Raw genomic sequence first — 14,818 nt, forward strand, 5'->3', positions numbered from 1 at the left:
CTTCTGTTTATGTTGCTTCTGCTGCTTCTGCTGCTTCTGCTTATGTTGCTCCTGCTTCTGCTTCTGCTGCTGCTGCTGCTTATGTTGCTTCTGCTGCTGCTTCTGCTTCTGCTGCTTCTGCTGCTTTTGCTGCTTCTGCTGCTGCTGCTGCTGCTTCTGCTGCTGCTGCTGCTTCTGCTTATGTTGCTTCTGCTGCTTCTTCTGCTTATGTTGCTTCTGCTGCTGTTGTTGTTGTTGTTGTTGTTGTTGTTGTTGTTGTTGTTGCTACTGCTGCTTCTGCTGCTGCTGCTTCTGCTGCTGCTGCTGCTGCTGCTGCTGTTGCTGCTGCTGCTGCTGCTGCTGCTGCTGCTGTTGCTGCTGCTTCTGCTGCTTCTGCTGCTGCTGCTGCTGCTTCTGTTAATGCTGCTGCTGCTGTTGCTGCTGTTGCTGCTGCTGTAACACAGTTAATGCAAAGAAAGTAATAACCAACTAATGAAAGCCTTAATGTAGTCAACTTGTTTTCCCACCCATTGCCTGAATGGGATTAGATTGAATCAACGCAGAGTTAATTTTCGGATAGGCAGAATTAAAATAGTTTTAATGAGCCACTTTAGTGAATAGGTTTAGTACCAACAGTTTCAGAAGATGTTTTGAATTAATCATTTTACATGTTTTAATCTTGTGAAGAAAAGCAAAACTACTTACCATTATAAATTTACCAATAATTTATATAAGGACAAAAGTATTATTATATTACAACAAATTACTTACTAGCCCATACATGTATTACATTTTGTAACTAAACAACAGGCCCTTTACGTGGCCAGGAAAAAATCTGAAAACTAGACTAATCAGACAAACAAAATTATAAGATTTGACTGTTGCTATTTACATGCACAAGAGAAATATGACCACTAGAAACATCTGATGACATGTGTCAGTGACTCTAAGGCAAGAAAATACAAGGAATTGTAAATGTTTGTTTTTTGCATTATTTCCCTTGTCAAAACAATCACAAATAAATCAGATTACTCATATACTGTAAAATCAAGTATTTAAATGTAATTTCATTAATCTGATAACTCCAGAGATCCAATAATGACCAGATGTTTTTGTATGCATCGGCATAGTCCGTGACAACAGGCGGATATCAAAGTCACAATTTCCTCTAAATTAGAATTTGAATGTTTATTTTATCCATTAGCTCTTCTGGCAATGCAAGTTATTTCAGATAATATTGTGATAATAGTTGTTCTATTTGCGTAAGTGCATTATATACTATATATTATAACTAATCTTAAACCATTTAATTCATGCATAAATCAATGAGAGACTAGGGAATACCAGTTTCACAGGTTGCATTTCTTATTGTAGATATTTGTTATGTTATTCCTGCTATTGCTTTTTGTATTTCTCGGTCTGGTAATTTTTTTCTGGTTTTATCATTAAATTTGCAATTTTTTCTATCTTTTAGAGTTGCAGAACAGTAATAGAAGTAGTTAGTTCTAGAACGAGTTTGTAGTTCTAGAACCTCTAGTACTTGTAATGTTTTTGTCATGCATCCGCGACCCCGAAAGGGAACAAGTGGTGGAAAATGGATGGATGGATGATCATGGCAACTGTCAGCAACTGTCAGAACTACTTTGTAGTTCTAATAATTGTAGCAGAGGTAGTGGGGTTTTTTGTAGAATTTTTTGGCCCGAATGACTAAAGGTCAGCGTGAAATGGGGAATGAGAGTGGAGGAAGGACATGCAGTAAATTGTCTGAATCGGGATTCACAACACTGCAACCGGCTGCACCTGGAGCCTGACATACGTGTGCTGTGCCTTAACCACTCGACCTTCGTCAATCAGTGATCATAATAGTATTCATTCTGGTGTTTGACGGTCTTTGTTTACATTGCAGAGTTTGTCAGTTAGACTTCAGAGCTCTCCATGGTGACACAGTATGAGTGAGTGAGAGAAACCACTTTTACCACCGTGGGTCCACCACCGTTACACACAGACACGTACCACTGTGTTTATTCTCTTCAAAGCCCATGGGATCAAGCGGAAAGGGACGATATAAAGCATCTGCAGTGTGGCCTCGCGCGGCCAGGGGGCGCTAGTGCACGGAGGACAGGCTCTGCAGCGGAAGCAGACATGACCGGCTGTAAACATGGCGTCAGCCTTGGACGAGGAGGAGATTTGCAAAGATGATTTTTATTCGCTGTTAAATGTCAGGAGAGAGGTATGGATTGTGTCTGTGACTCGTGTGGATTTATGTGCATATCTATGAGGGTTATTAAAGTGAAACGCTTTCATTTCTGGTCGTCCTGTCGCTGCACGTGTAATCTGACTTACATTCAGTCTGTGACCCGCGACTTTGGCTCCTGCTGCTGTGACTTCTGTGACCAAACTCTGCCCCGGCACAGCAAGTTATGAGATTTCACAATACGGTTACGAAAGTAGAGACAGTCTGGGGAGTTTATCTCTTAGAATGTTGAGGATCGGTGGTGAATGAGGCAAAAGAAACACGTAAAAGACATTCTGTTCTCAAGGATAACGACACATGCAGTTATGCCCCTAAACTGCCTGCTTGAAATCTGCTACAGACATGCAGTGAAAGCGACTGTCAAAAGCTCTCAAACCTGTTTTAAGTTCAGGGTTTCCACTTCAAATGTAAATGTTGTAAACGTGAGACATTTTGTTCAATGTTACCGGACATGGAGCGTGATAAAATGGAACTTTATAGATGAAAATGTCAACATAAATCGCTACATGCTTTCTCTTTTCTACTGTTGTGAATATAAATCCTTCAAAATCCCCTCTCTAATAATTAGTCGAGTAAAACATGTTAGTCGACCAAAACATTGACCAATTGATCAACTAAATTACTAAAGGTCTACTGTGCTACTTTTTATTTCTTCTAAATGTATGCATGTTTATTTTCTGATCAGTTGTTCTTGTCTCTCCACACACAATATTTGACAATTCTATCCAAACTTGTTCCCAATCTGTCAAAGATTTTTGTTGTTTTTTTACTTTATTGTTACACTGCAATGAATGAATGAATGAGTTTAGAAGTCTGCCAAATACTGTCAATACTGCTCTTTATTTGTATACAATTTATTAAAGTGTGATATGTGTAACCTTTGCTTTCTTATTTTAGGCATGTCAGAATGAATCAATAATTGTGATTATGCAGGTCACCATACATCTTTAAATACATTCATAAAAAAAAATCAAATAAATGCCTCTAAAATTCTCACAATTCAGTAATTTCAATTCAATCTATGCTCCAAACAAAATCATCTTAAATGTAATGTTTTTATTTATTTTGTTTCAGTCCCATTAACTTTAGTTTTTAATTTAAAAAAAAGTTTATTTGGTTACACACTAAAGAGTAAATAGTAGTTTAATATAATTTGAATTAAGAAAAGTTAGGATTTCACTGGTATTTGGACTTGGTAATCATGAAATCGTGAGGTTTCTTCTCATTGACACATTGTTATATTCTTACATATTGGGACATTCTAGTCATTTTCATATTAAATGATTAATTATTATATGTTTATTATTTATTACTTATTTTTTGCAGGCCACACAAGAAGAACTGAAGGCATCGTATAGGCGACTATGCATGTTATATCATCCAGACAAGCACAGAGACCCCGAGTTGAAACTACAAGCAGAACAACTTTTCAATCTCGTGCATGAGGCGTATGAAGGTAAGTATTCTAGTTTTGTTCACGACTAGTCCTACATTAAATGGATAATTGAAATATTTTTCTCTCAAACTCTTTTTAGTGCTCAGGGACGCACAGTCCAGAGCCATCTATGACGTCTATGGCAAACGAGGGCTGGACGTAGACGGATGGGAGGTAATACACCAGAGCTTTCGACATTTAGTCAGATTTACTCTATTTGAATGGATGTTTAAGATCCCAACATTTAATCATTCATCATAAAAGTTCAAATCACAAGAAGAGGTGTGTGATGCTGACAAAAAATATATTCAAATATTACATGTATTTCAATACTATCTTGTTGACAATATCTAATAATCACAAGCTTTATTTTTTTTTACCACAAAGTCATGTTTTATCATTTATTTTCCCTGCAGGTGGTGGAGAGGAAAAGGACTCCTGCTGAGATTCGAGAGGAGTATGAGCGTCTTCAAAGGGAGCGCGAGGAGAGGAGACTTCAGCAAAGGACCAACCCCAAGGTGTGTACAGTGATATTATTAACACTATTTTGCTCCAAGTGATCGGCCTGTCGCAGTGAAGTGTGGTATTTTGAAACCGACAATATTGTGATGAATGAAAAATACTGAAAACCTCTGAAAAAGCAAATGAGACTAGACCAGTGGTTCTCATTTTTCTGGTGACATACTTTAATTTCTATTTGAGGTCCTCTTGCAACGTACCCCTGCCATTTTCTGTTGGTTTGTTTCAAAGTAGATGGCCGGCTTGTTTTTTGTAAGTAGACTGTAGGCTTGTATAGGCTACCAATATAATATTGAGAAAAAGCTTTTTATCTGTCATCATTATAAAGCCTTTATAATGCTGTTAATGACAGGCAAGTGTTTGACTTTTTGCATTTGGTGACAGTTCCATTGTATCTGCGACAAAATGAGGAACACGAAGGGCAGGCAAAGATCAGAGCCTGCTTCACTGACAAGTGCTCTGAACTGTCCTCTCTCGCGAGGACAGTGTGTGGGTTAGTCCTTGTGGGGGGTGGGGGTGGGTGAGGGTGTGGCAGAGGCAGAGTTTTGTATTATGGTGGACTTAAACTAGTTCTGATTTTGATCCAGACCATTCTAAAACTTCAATAAAGGTCTCACTTTATCCTATTTGACATGTTTTCAGTATTGATACCTGCTCCAATGAGAGTCTGGATTCAATACTAGTTTAGAATAAACCTTAACTGACACATGGTGTACATTTAAAACATGAACCGTACTAAATGTTACAATAAAACACACACTAGTATCTTATTATGTTAATATTAGATTAGCCTTTACTGTCCCAGTAGCTAAACTTTATTTGCTCAAAAAAAAGCTCCTCTCTAGTGCAAATAAAAATGGGATAGATATTGAGCCCACAATTTTACTTTTCATCTCTTACATTATTCAACAATAAGTAGATATAGTAATCATTGTGACAGGCAAGTTGTTTAAGTCCCTACTAAGAATATAAATGTACGCTTTTATTTTTTTAGGGAACTATTAGTGTTGGTATTGATGCCACAGACCTCTTTGATCGATATGAAGAAGACTTTGAGGATGTGGTTGGAGGAGGAGGAATCCCGCTCGTGGAAATCAATAAAATGCACATATCACAATCCATAGAGGTAACGTTTGATTGGTTGTTTATAAAACGAGGATCATGATAAATATTTCAGTAATCTGCTGTGTATTCCTCCACAGGCTCCTTTAACAACAAAAGATACGGCCATTCTTTCTGGCTCCTTGTCAACGCATAATGGCAACGGAGGCGGCACCATTAACTTGGCTCTAAGAAGAGTCACCTCCGCTAAAGGATGGGGCGAGGTATGTGCCAGTTTTGTATACACACCAATTTATTGTCATTTATTAACAGGTATTGTATTGCTAGGGTCGGCAATATTGACAAAAAGGCGCTTCACAATAATTATAATTTGAAGATATTTTGGCAATCCAACAGAAATGTGCCAAAATATGTATTTTAACTTTATTAGTTGAGGTAAATGTGAAAAGACTGTAAAATTCCCTAGGGCTGCAACAAGATAATTGATTACGGTAATCACAACGGTCAAAGAATTAAAGGCGGTATAGACGATTTTTCGGCGATTTGAGAACGCAGGTGGAAGTGCGCATGCGCACTCCCCGTGCGGACCGATACAACACACACGTGCGTTTGTTTATCAGCGCAACGGAGCGCATCGCATCGCTCGTCTCCCGTAGATTTCTGTCCACTTCTGCGTCAGCTCGAACTGTCTTTCTCCGTCTTCATTTTGCCCCGTACACTTAGGGAACTATATTATGATAGATCCATGCGCTTAGGCACGCGGAAACGTGGGGACGAGCCTGACGCGGCTGCAGGTGAGCGGTAGGTGTGTTTTATGATTGATACGTGGCAGGACAAATGATTTATCCACGCCACGAGGAAATATGATACAAAAATTGCTGAAAAAAATCGTCCATACCACCTTTTAAGTAATGGAATAATTGTTAACTGGTCAATACAGACTAGAAACATGCCATGTTCTGAGAGAAAAGGTTTTATGACTTGGACACGGCAAGAATCACATAAAAATGACATGGGAATTGTGTACATTTTGTGTTTTTGATTAAAAATACCCTTTCATCTGTAAAGCTCCACCAGGACGTCCTCAGTTCAGCTCTATCTGGGTAAAATTTTTAAAAATCTCATCACTGGCCTTTCGTAAAAGACTAATGAATTAATTGAAATAATCATTGCTATATTACCAACATATCTGTTAGTTGCAGCCCTAAAATTATTAGTTGCAGCCCTAAAATTACCCTCATAAGTGCATAAATATGACTTTGTACACTGGTATGGACGATTGCAGCACATACGTTTTGTTTTTAAATTGGCTCTTTTTGTTTTTATTTTATTTAGATAAACATTATACCTTATATTCACATTAGGTGTAAACAACATTCTTCATAATATGGATATATCTCTGTTTGTTTAATACTGCATATTCTGTGTAATGTAACAGATAGAATTAGGTGCCGGCGACACCCATGGACCTCTTTTTGGAATGAAGATTTTTAGAAACTTGACACCTCATTGGTAAGCATGAACTCCTCCAGACACCAAAACGTACTGCATGACACCAGCATTTGTGTAAATCTGTTGCTGTTTTTCTGCTTTTGTTTTAGCTTCGTAACCGCTCAGGGCGGGCTCCAGTTTTCATCCAGAGGGGCGCGGCCTGGTTTTACGACGGTGCTGGCACGTCATCTGGACAAAAACACCATGGGTTATCTGCAGTGGCGCTGGGGCACCCAGTCCTCCATGAACACCAGCATTGTCCGGGACACCAAGTGCAGCCATTTCACTTTTGCGGCGCAGGTATCGTGTCGTTTGAACGGCTGTTTGAATGTTAACACAGGCCAGCTTTTGTTTCATTCAACCCGTCGTATTCTCGTTGCAGCTTGGCATTCCTCATACTTTCATGATGATGAGCTATCAGTATAAGTTCCAAGATGACGACCAGACAAAGTTAAAGGGTTCTGTCAAGTAAGTTACAGTCATTATTTGGCATTCAATTGTCAAATCGCAAAGACAAAATTTAGTTGATAAAATATCTTCTGCAAAGGGCAAAATATCTGGCTAACCCTGCAGTTCAGAGCTCTATGAATATGTTCTGAAATGTACAGGAGTCTTTGTTGAACTTACTTCATTTCCAGGCCTTAATATCCACAATAAATACATGTCCGCTGTAGCTTCTGACACATTTTCGCTTCTCTTATAGGTCCGGTTTCTTCGGAACAGTTGTGGAATATGGCGCTGAAAGGAAGATTAGTCGACACAGTGTCTTGGGGGCGACTGTCAGCATTGGTGTGCCTCAAGGGGTTTCTCTCAAAATCAAGTGAGTTCAATTGCACAAGTTAACATGAAGTTGTCAGGTTTTTTTTTTTATATAGAGTGACGTTACGTATTCAGTTTTGTGTTATAGGGATTTAGGGGAGATGGAGGTTGATTTGAAGTAAATCGATACCAAATAACTTTGTATTTAAAAGAAAATAAGGTTATGTGTATGTGAGTTTTTGATTTAGTGCTGTTGGCAGGCCATATCAAATGAAGATTAAAAAAAAAAGGAAAGGATGAAAAAAATGTTGTATATACACGCACATAAAATTGGAGAGAGAAAAATAAATTAATAATAATAAAGTTAAATAAAAATAAACCAATTGAAAATATTTGCCCCCTTTTTTACTTGAGCCCCTTGCATTTTTCTTTTGCTTCTTTGGTCCGGATCGTTATTGTGTTACGATAAGCGTGGTGCGTTCCACAACTGCCTGCTGCCCTGCAATTCCTTTTTTTAAATGAAATAGCCAAAAGAAACTGTTTTCAACATTTTATTTATTTGGGCGTCAAGTCTTTTCGACAAAAATTGAGCTTTGAAAAAAAAAATCAAAGGACATCAAACTTTGTGCCAGTTTCAGTAACATTCTGAAACATATTAGCTCTTTGTAGCACTTTTGGGAATGTTTTACAAAGAACTTGAAATACAAATTAACTGGTGGTTTTGTCCTTTTCTTTTTCAGACTTAACCGGGCGAGCCAGACGTATCTCTTCCCAATTCACCTGACGGATCAACTTCTGCCCAGCGCCGTTTTCTATGCCACAGTTGGACCACTTGTTTTCTATATCGCGATCCAGCAACTTGTGATCCGGCCTTACATGCGTGCCCAAAAGGAAGAGTAAGGAACTCAAACAAATGCAACATGATGTTATTATGGACATGTTTAAGTATAGTACTTTAAAATGTCTTCATCCTCATTCTGTACAGAGACTTGGAGAAGCAGCGGGAAAGTTCAGCCTCCAACATTGCCAAGAAGAAACAGGAGGCAGAAGCAGCTGTGAGTATCTGGCAAAGTCCTAACCCTATTTGCCATTCAAATGATTACTAAGGCAAAACTACATAATGCTGTCAAGTCTGTTATGTGATGAACCCAGACCGCCCAAAACATTTCACATTAAATCATTAAAAAGTTAATTTTTTTACATTTTTTAAAATAATGAACACAAAAATGAGACGCTGAATCATATCTGAAGAAGCAGTTCAAGAAACACAAATGTTTAAATTGTGTGATATTGTTAAGATACAGATTTGTCACTTGTAAACTGTCGGAAGATTCACATTTTACTCAAGTAAGAGCACAGTTACTTCAAACTAAAAATAGCACTCAAGTAAGAGTACAAGTATGCAGTACAAAAACGACTCCAAGAAGTGCAATGCATTAAAAAGTTAAGTAAATGTAAATACCCACCTCAGATACTGTGTCATAACCTTCATATTTTTAGCCTTTTTATCCACTGTTCAGTCCTGGCCCAGATTATACCTGGTTTAGTCCTGCTTTAGTCCTGCTTTAGTCATGCTTTAGCCCTGCTTTAGCCCTGCTTTAGCCCTGCTTTAGTTCCATTTTGATGTGAAAGTGTGAACGCTTCTGTTCCAGCATTGGTGTCGTCTCAGGGTTTCCACAGATATAGTTATCAAAAATTGAACATTTAGCCGATATTTGGCAGCCATATCTTCTCTAAGCTGCCCCAGTCTGTGTGCCCATGTGTCATTCCAAACTTGGTCCTCGGTGCATCAGATTTGGCTTTTTAAACTAATTAGTAAAAATGAAATTAGAATTGCAATTAGGCTAAAAATATGGCTGTATTGTTTTATTTTATTGTGAGTTAATTTGTGAACTTACTCTAACTTAAACATATTTGTGGGCCTTACACTGGATTTAAAAATCTTAATATTGTGACCAACAAAAGTCCATTTATCCATAAAAAATTATTGTGTATCATTATCTGCAAAAAGACCTCTATATCGGACCAGCCCTAGTTTAAGACTGAAAACAAGTGTCAAGAAATCAAAAGGATCGCATTAAAGATTGTACATAAAGACTGTATGCAATTATTTAGTGTCACTCACTTGTTGTTTTTCTTCTTTCTGAAGGTCTTGCTCATGCAGGAGTCTGTTCGCAGGATCATTGAAACCGAGGAGTCCAGAATGGGTATTGTCTCTTTCCATTTGACTGTTGAGACGTTTCAAACATTGAGTGTTTTGAGTGAATATTTACACCGAATGTAACATTTTACTTTGTTACTTTGTTCTGATGACCTGTATCAATTTACCGTATGTAGGCGATAAATGTTTTCACTTTTGATTTCATTAAACGTAATTTTAGTTCAAAACAATTGGGAAGGAATGAAGATCAAAATGACGCACAGTGAAGCTGAAGGAAAAATTGTGTACATTATAAAGCAGCGCTCAAAATCGGATAGCTGCACACTGTCTTTCCTTATGAGAAAACATTGTGCGGATCAAAAACCTGGAGAAAGCTTTTGCCCATGTTTTGGCCCACCTTCCTTTGCTTCAACGTCAGAAAAATATGTTCTCAAGTAAAGCGGTGCTAAAGTGAACTAATTTAAGAGTTCCGAATTGCAGTTTAAACACCCACTTCCTCCTTAACGCGCACAAACTGAACTTCTATTACTTTGCGCGATCAATATCTCCCCCACAGTTTAGAAACCGGACTTAAATAACATTTGCTCTTTCAGGTCTCATCATCCTCAACGCCTGGTATGGCAAATTCGTCACCGACAACAGCAGAAAACACGAGAGGGCAAAGGTCATTGACGTGACCGTACCATTGCAGTGTCTGGTGAAAGACTCCAAACTTATCTTAACTGAAACGGCAAAGGTATGTCAGCGATTGATTGACTGATTGATTTTTTAAAACTTTTTTTGTGTGACGTACGCTTGCTTGTGCTCCAGTCGGGCCTTCCTGGCTTCTACGACCCGTGTGTGGGGGAAGAGAAGAGCCTCAAGGTGCTGTATCAGTTCAGAGGAGTCATGCATCAAGTTCTGTCCGGAGACACAGAACCGCTCAGGATACCAAAACAATGTAAACACTCCTACTCCAGAACCCCCGGCTCGCACAATTATCTCAGTTTGTGACTTGTGTTTTTTTTCGTTTCGCAGCTCACAGAATCGACGGCGACACATAAGGATTATTCTGCAGACCAAAACGACCAACGTGTAAAAGACCTCTGTTTTAGATTATATTCCTTTGAATCCTTGTTACGGAGAACATGCATTTACCTTGTGATCTTTTAGTCATTTATACAGAGTGGAGTATTGTGATCACGACTCGATAAACAAGGACAATGTTGTGGCTGCGTGAATTGCTACTATAACGCCAAAATCAATGCACACCATTTGGATTTGGGGTATTTTGCCTTGCGGCTGTCCATTTACTGGTGTTATAGCATGCAATATGGGATTGACTCTTGTACTGTATTGTACACACGCTGCGGTGCCTATGTGATTAAATATAATAAATGAACGCACTACTTTTGTGTTTGTGTGTACTTGCTTGGTCATTTTAAGCCACTGAAAAATGTATTTTATTTTTTTTTAGAAAGTATGCCAAATAGAAACAGATTATTTGTTTTACTTTAATTGTAAGACGGGATATTTGTAAATTTGACTAACACTTTGTAATTTAATTATTTTAAATATTTAGCAAAATGGAGTAATGCAGCGCGACGCCCCGCCCCATTGTTACGTCACATTCTGAAACCGAAAGTAAAACGTAATTTCCTCATGGTTACCGTCTGCTTTAAGGTTTGATACAGCAGTGACTCCGATAAATGATGTGCTAAAACGGTATTTGTAGGGAAAAGGATCCGTAAACACAAGGTAATGAGTTGCTTTAACGTTTCAGGTATTATTTTCTTAATAACGGTCTCTATCAACAGGAAACGGAACATGGGCTCATCTTCAGGCCGCTCATCTTCAGATGCACTGAACGTGTCCTCCAGAGACTCTCCTGTCTTTGTAAGTGCTGAACTCTGCCTAATTTAAAGGGAGACTTGTTTTCTAGGTGTGTTAAATGTTGTTGTTGTTGTTGTTGTTGTTGTTGTTGTTTTATGGCGGTTGGCATCCAAGTGTTGCATTACCGCCAGACTTTATTCCTCAGACTTTGTCGTAGTCCTCAGACTCTGTCGTAGTCCGTAAAAGTACTCCTTCCATTGCTTTGGTGTTACAAAGCCCATGAGGTCATGATATGTCTTTGTGACTAGAATAGTTGTTGTTGTTTCAGAGACCAACCGGCTTTATTCCAGGGAGACTCTTCTTCATCTTCCTCTCCTTCTTTGACGTTCGGTGCTTCCACCGTACAGCTTTATTCTTCAGGCTTCATTCTATAGGCTTTAATATGTCCACTGATGTCGCTGCTTGGTAGCCGTGCGTCTACGAGACTGGGCGAGGACAGGAGACCACCCCCACCCCCATCTCGTCACTCTGATCACTCTGACTCCCCACAAGCAGACCCCCATCACTCCGACTCCCATTTAGCGCCTTTAGCCTGTTTTCTATATCTGCCCAATCAAGCTCCTTTGTTCCAAGGAATCTCCCTGCAGCTTTAGCAATGATCCTGATCCTTTCAGTTCTGCTTTGAGTCTGAGCAGCACAGTTTACAACATCCACCATAAAGAGTACAAAATCATCTCTATCCACAACCAGGGTATTCTCATTAATTCTGGAACCTGCACACTTGGGACCTCCACTCTTGAAACCTTCACACTTCTTGGGAGCCAAATGCCTTTATTTGCAGTGGCGGCTGGTAATGCCAAATATATTCTACTTTGTGACATAAAAATCACTACCGTTTTTTTTTTTTTTTTCCAAATGTAAATATTTGACATTGACTGTATAAATACACGCTTTGATTACACATTTACAACTGAATTCATGAAGGAAACAAACTTTATTTCCACTTTTGGTAATGGTGACACTATGACTTTGAGGCAGATACCATTTGGGAGAATATACATTTGACATACCTTTTACACTTTTCAGATTGTACAGTACAGAAAACTTCAGCTTTTAAGTTGCATTAATATACCTGAACTACATGTGTATAACGTTTTACATTTTATATTTAATCATCACAGACATCATTGCGATATGAAAAGTTGTTCTTAAAGACATGTCATTTATAGCATTCTTTCATGGGTTTTCTTTTTTCTTTTAAGGTTTTTTTGTTGTTTTTTTGCCGTAGGCTTTATTGACAGGAAAGAAGAGAGTGAAATGGGGGGTATGAGAGAAGGGAGGACATGCAGTAAATTGTTGGAGTCCGGTATCGTACTCAAGAGCCTGGCGTATGGGCTGTGTCTTAATCACTCGACCACCGGGCAGCACTTTTCATAGGTTTTTTAATAACCAAACCAACCATAATAACCAAAACAATTTCAGCCATTGTCCATTGTTGGCATTATCCAGTGCTACAAGTTTGACACATCAGATGACTCATCGGCTTGGATTGATAAGAAATCAGCCGCTTTCACTTCATCACGAATATAGCTTTTATTCACAGCCAGCAAACAGTCAGGGAGCTCATTCTGTTTTGGACGTACCAGTCCCCGCAAAATGTCTGAGTTGTTGGAAGTCTGTCTCGTCTTCGTCATGGCCTTGTAAAGCCAGTTGTGTGGCGATGTTAGCCTTTCCTAATGAATCTTACTTCAGACAGTTTACCATGTGCATTTCTGTGTTTACTCAGGTGTTTCATGTCCCACTCACTATTTTCACTCCAAGCCCATTCTGTTGATTCAGTTTTAAAAAGTAAACGCGTAAAACAAAAAAGAGCATTAGCTTCACTGCAACCAGCTAGCCGCGGCTTCATGCTGTCCCAAGCCTCTGGAATAAGAAGATCCACTTTTGTCTTTTATAACCTCCTGTCTGACCTTAATGGGACTCTGGTCCGGTCCACTTTGCTTTATTTGTTTCTTTCAAAAGGCTTCTGAAGCAGAGAGATCGGTCACTTTCCCTAACGCCACCATGATCAGGTTTAATTATTTTACATTTGGATTAATAATAATATAACATAATTCTGAAACAATTAAATTAATTAAATTAATTAATATGAGAGTTAACCCTGCGGAGCTGGCCCCGCCTAAGGTCCAAAGTCACTGGGCTAGGCTCCAGGTACCTGTGACCCCAAATGGGAACAAGCAGTAGAAAGTGAATGAATGAATGAGTTAGACATTATAATAATGTCGGTGTAGCTCATTCGTCCAGGAGTGTTCCATTGTAGAAAAAGGTTCAGTTGTCATCTGAACTCAGTTTTTTTTTTTAAAACAAGTTCGAGTCCAGATGACTACAACGGAACCTTTTTCTACACATTATAATAATGATTGCTTTTCCCCCAGGTGCATTCTGTTCCTTTGGAGATCGTGGAGGAGATCTTCCATAATCTACCTCATGATCAGGTGATACGACATTGTCGTTTAGTGTGTAAACAATGGAAAGAAGTGGTTGACAGCGAGTCTCTGTGGAGGGAGCGATGCAGAAGAGAGGGCTTGTTGCCTCGTGATGTGACCAGGACCCCCGATGACTGGAGAATGTATTATGTGTTATGCAAGAAGAGGAGAAATCTACTGAAGAATCCCAGAGCAGAAGGTATAATGACATCACACTTCCTTAATACTTTGTAAAAGAGTTGTGGAAACATAATTACAGCAGCCATGTCTGTTTTCATGCAGAAAATCTTCAGTTTTGGGTAATTGTTTTAAATGGAGGTGACAAGTGGGTGGTTGAGGAGCCCATACAGCCACATCCAAATCCTGCAGTTCAGAAAAACTTTGTGACCTCTTACGGGTGAGAATTGAGATATGATTTGGTTTTAGTTTTGTGTAAAACATAGATTTAATCATATTTTAAAAATACTTTTAGCATGTGTTTGAAGTCACAGCTGATCGATTTGAAATCTGAAGGTTACAGCTCATCATTCATGGATCAGTGCCAACCACCAATCAAAATAACAGACTGGTGAGAATCTTTCCCTGAATTATACAAATATGGAGCTGAACATTTTTCATTTGAAAAAGTTGACCCTGAATACTGTTTTTGTGTAATGACAGGTTTGCATCACGGTGTGACTGTTTATATGAAATGCAAGTAGAGTTACTCAACCAGAATAAAAAGTGCATGCATAAGTTTGGACCAAAGGTTGTTAACATTGAGGAGTGTAATAATCGCCAGTGGTATTCTGTAAGTCTATTCACAGTCTCAATTGTATGATTGTCTTATACATTTTAGGCCCAACTTCCATTTTCTGTTT

The 14,818-nt window shown here is 38.8% G+C and overlaps 1 protein-coding gene across 1 annotated transcript; it reads left to right on the top strand.

Moving 5' to 3' along the window:
• The first annotated feature begins 2,066 nt into the window (after positions 1-2,066).
• Positions 2,067-11,054, top strand: dnajc11a (DnaJ (Hsp40) homolog, subfamily C, member 11a). The gene is made up of 16 exons (XM_072449084.1): positions 2,067-2,209; positions 3,560-3,689; positions 3,769-3,842; positions 4,085-4,186; positions 5,182-5,313; positions 5,390-5,512; positions 6,688-6,761; positions 6,851-7,040; positions 7,123-7,208; positions 7,444-7,560; positions 8,240-8,395; positions 8,485-8,554; positions 9,649-9,706; positions 10,254-10,396; positions 10,471-10,600; positions 10,678-11,054. Exons 1-16 carry the CDS (start codon positions 2,138-2,140, stop codon positions 10,701-10,703), a joined length of 1,683 nt encoding a protein of 560 aa, XP_072305185.1. The 5' UTR covers positions 2,067-2,137; the 3' UTR covers positions 10,704-11,054.
• Positions 11,055-14,818: the final 3,764 nt, after the last annotated feature.

Source organism: Eucyclogobius newberryi, unplaced genomic scaffold, assembly GCF_026437365.1.
Source record: "Eucyclogobius newberryi isolate DKJ021-1_F unplaced genomic scaffold, fEucNew1.0.hap1 SCAF_17, whole genome shotgun sequence".
In the NCBI taxonomy this organism is placed as follows: domain Eukaryota; kingdom Metazoa; phylum Chordata; class Actinopteri; order Gobiiformes; family Gobiidae; genus Eucyclogobius; species Eucyclogobius newberryi.

Coding starts and splice junctions, on each gene's coding strand:
- dnajc11a (XM_072449084.1), top strand. CDS start 2,138: ATGGCGTCAGCCTTGGACGAGGAGGAGATTTGCAAAGATGATTTTTAT. Junction 5,314..5,389: donor ACATATCACAATCCATAGAG/GTAACGTTTGAT, acceptor ATTCCTCCACAG/GCTCCTTTAACAACAAAAGA. Junction 10,397..10,470: donor TCTTAACTGAAACGGCAAAG/GTATGTCAGCGA, acceptor CTTGTGCTCCAG/TCGGGCCTTCCTGGCTTCTA.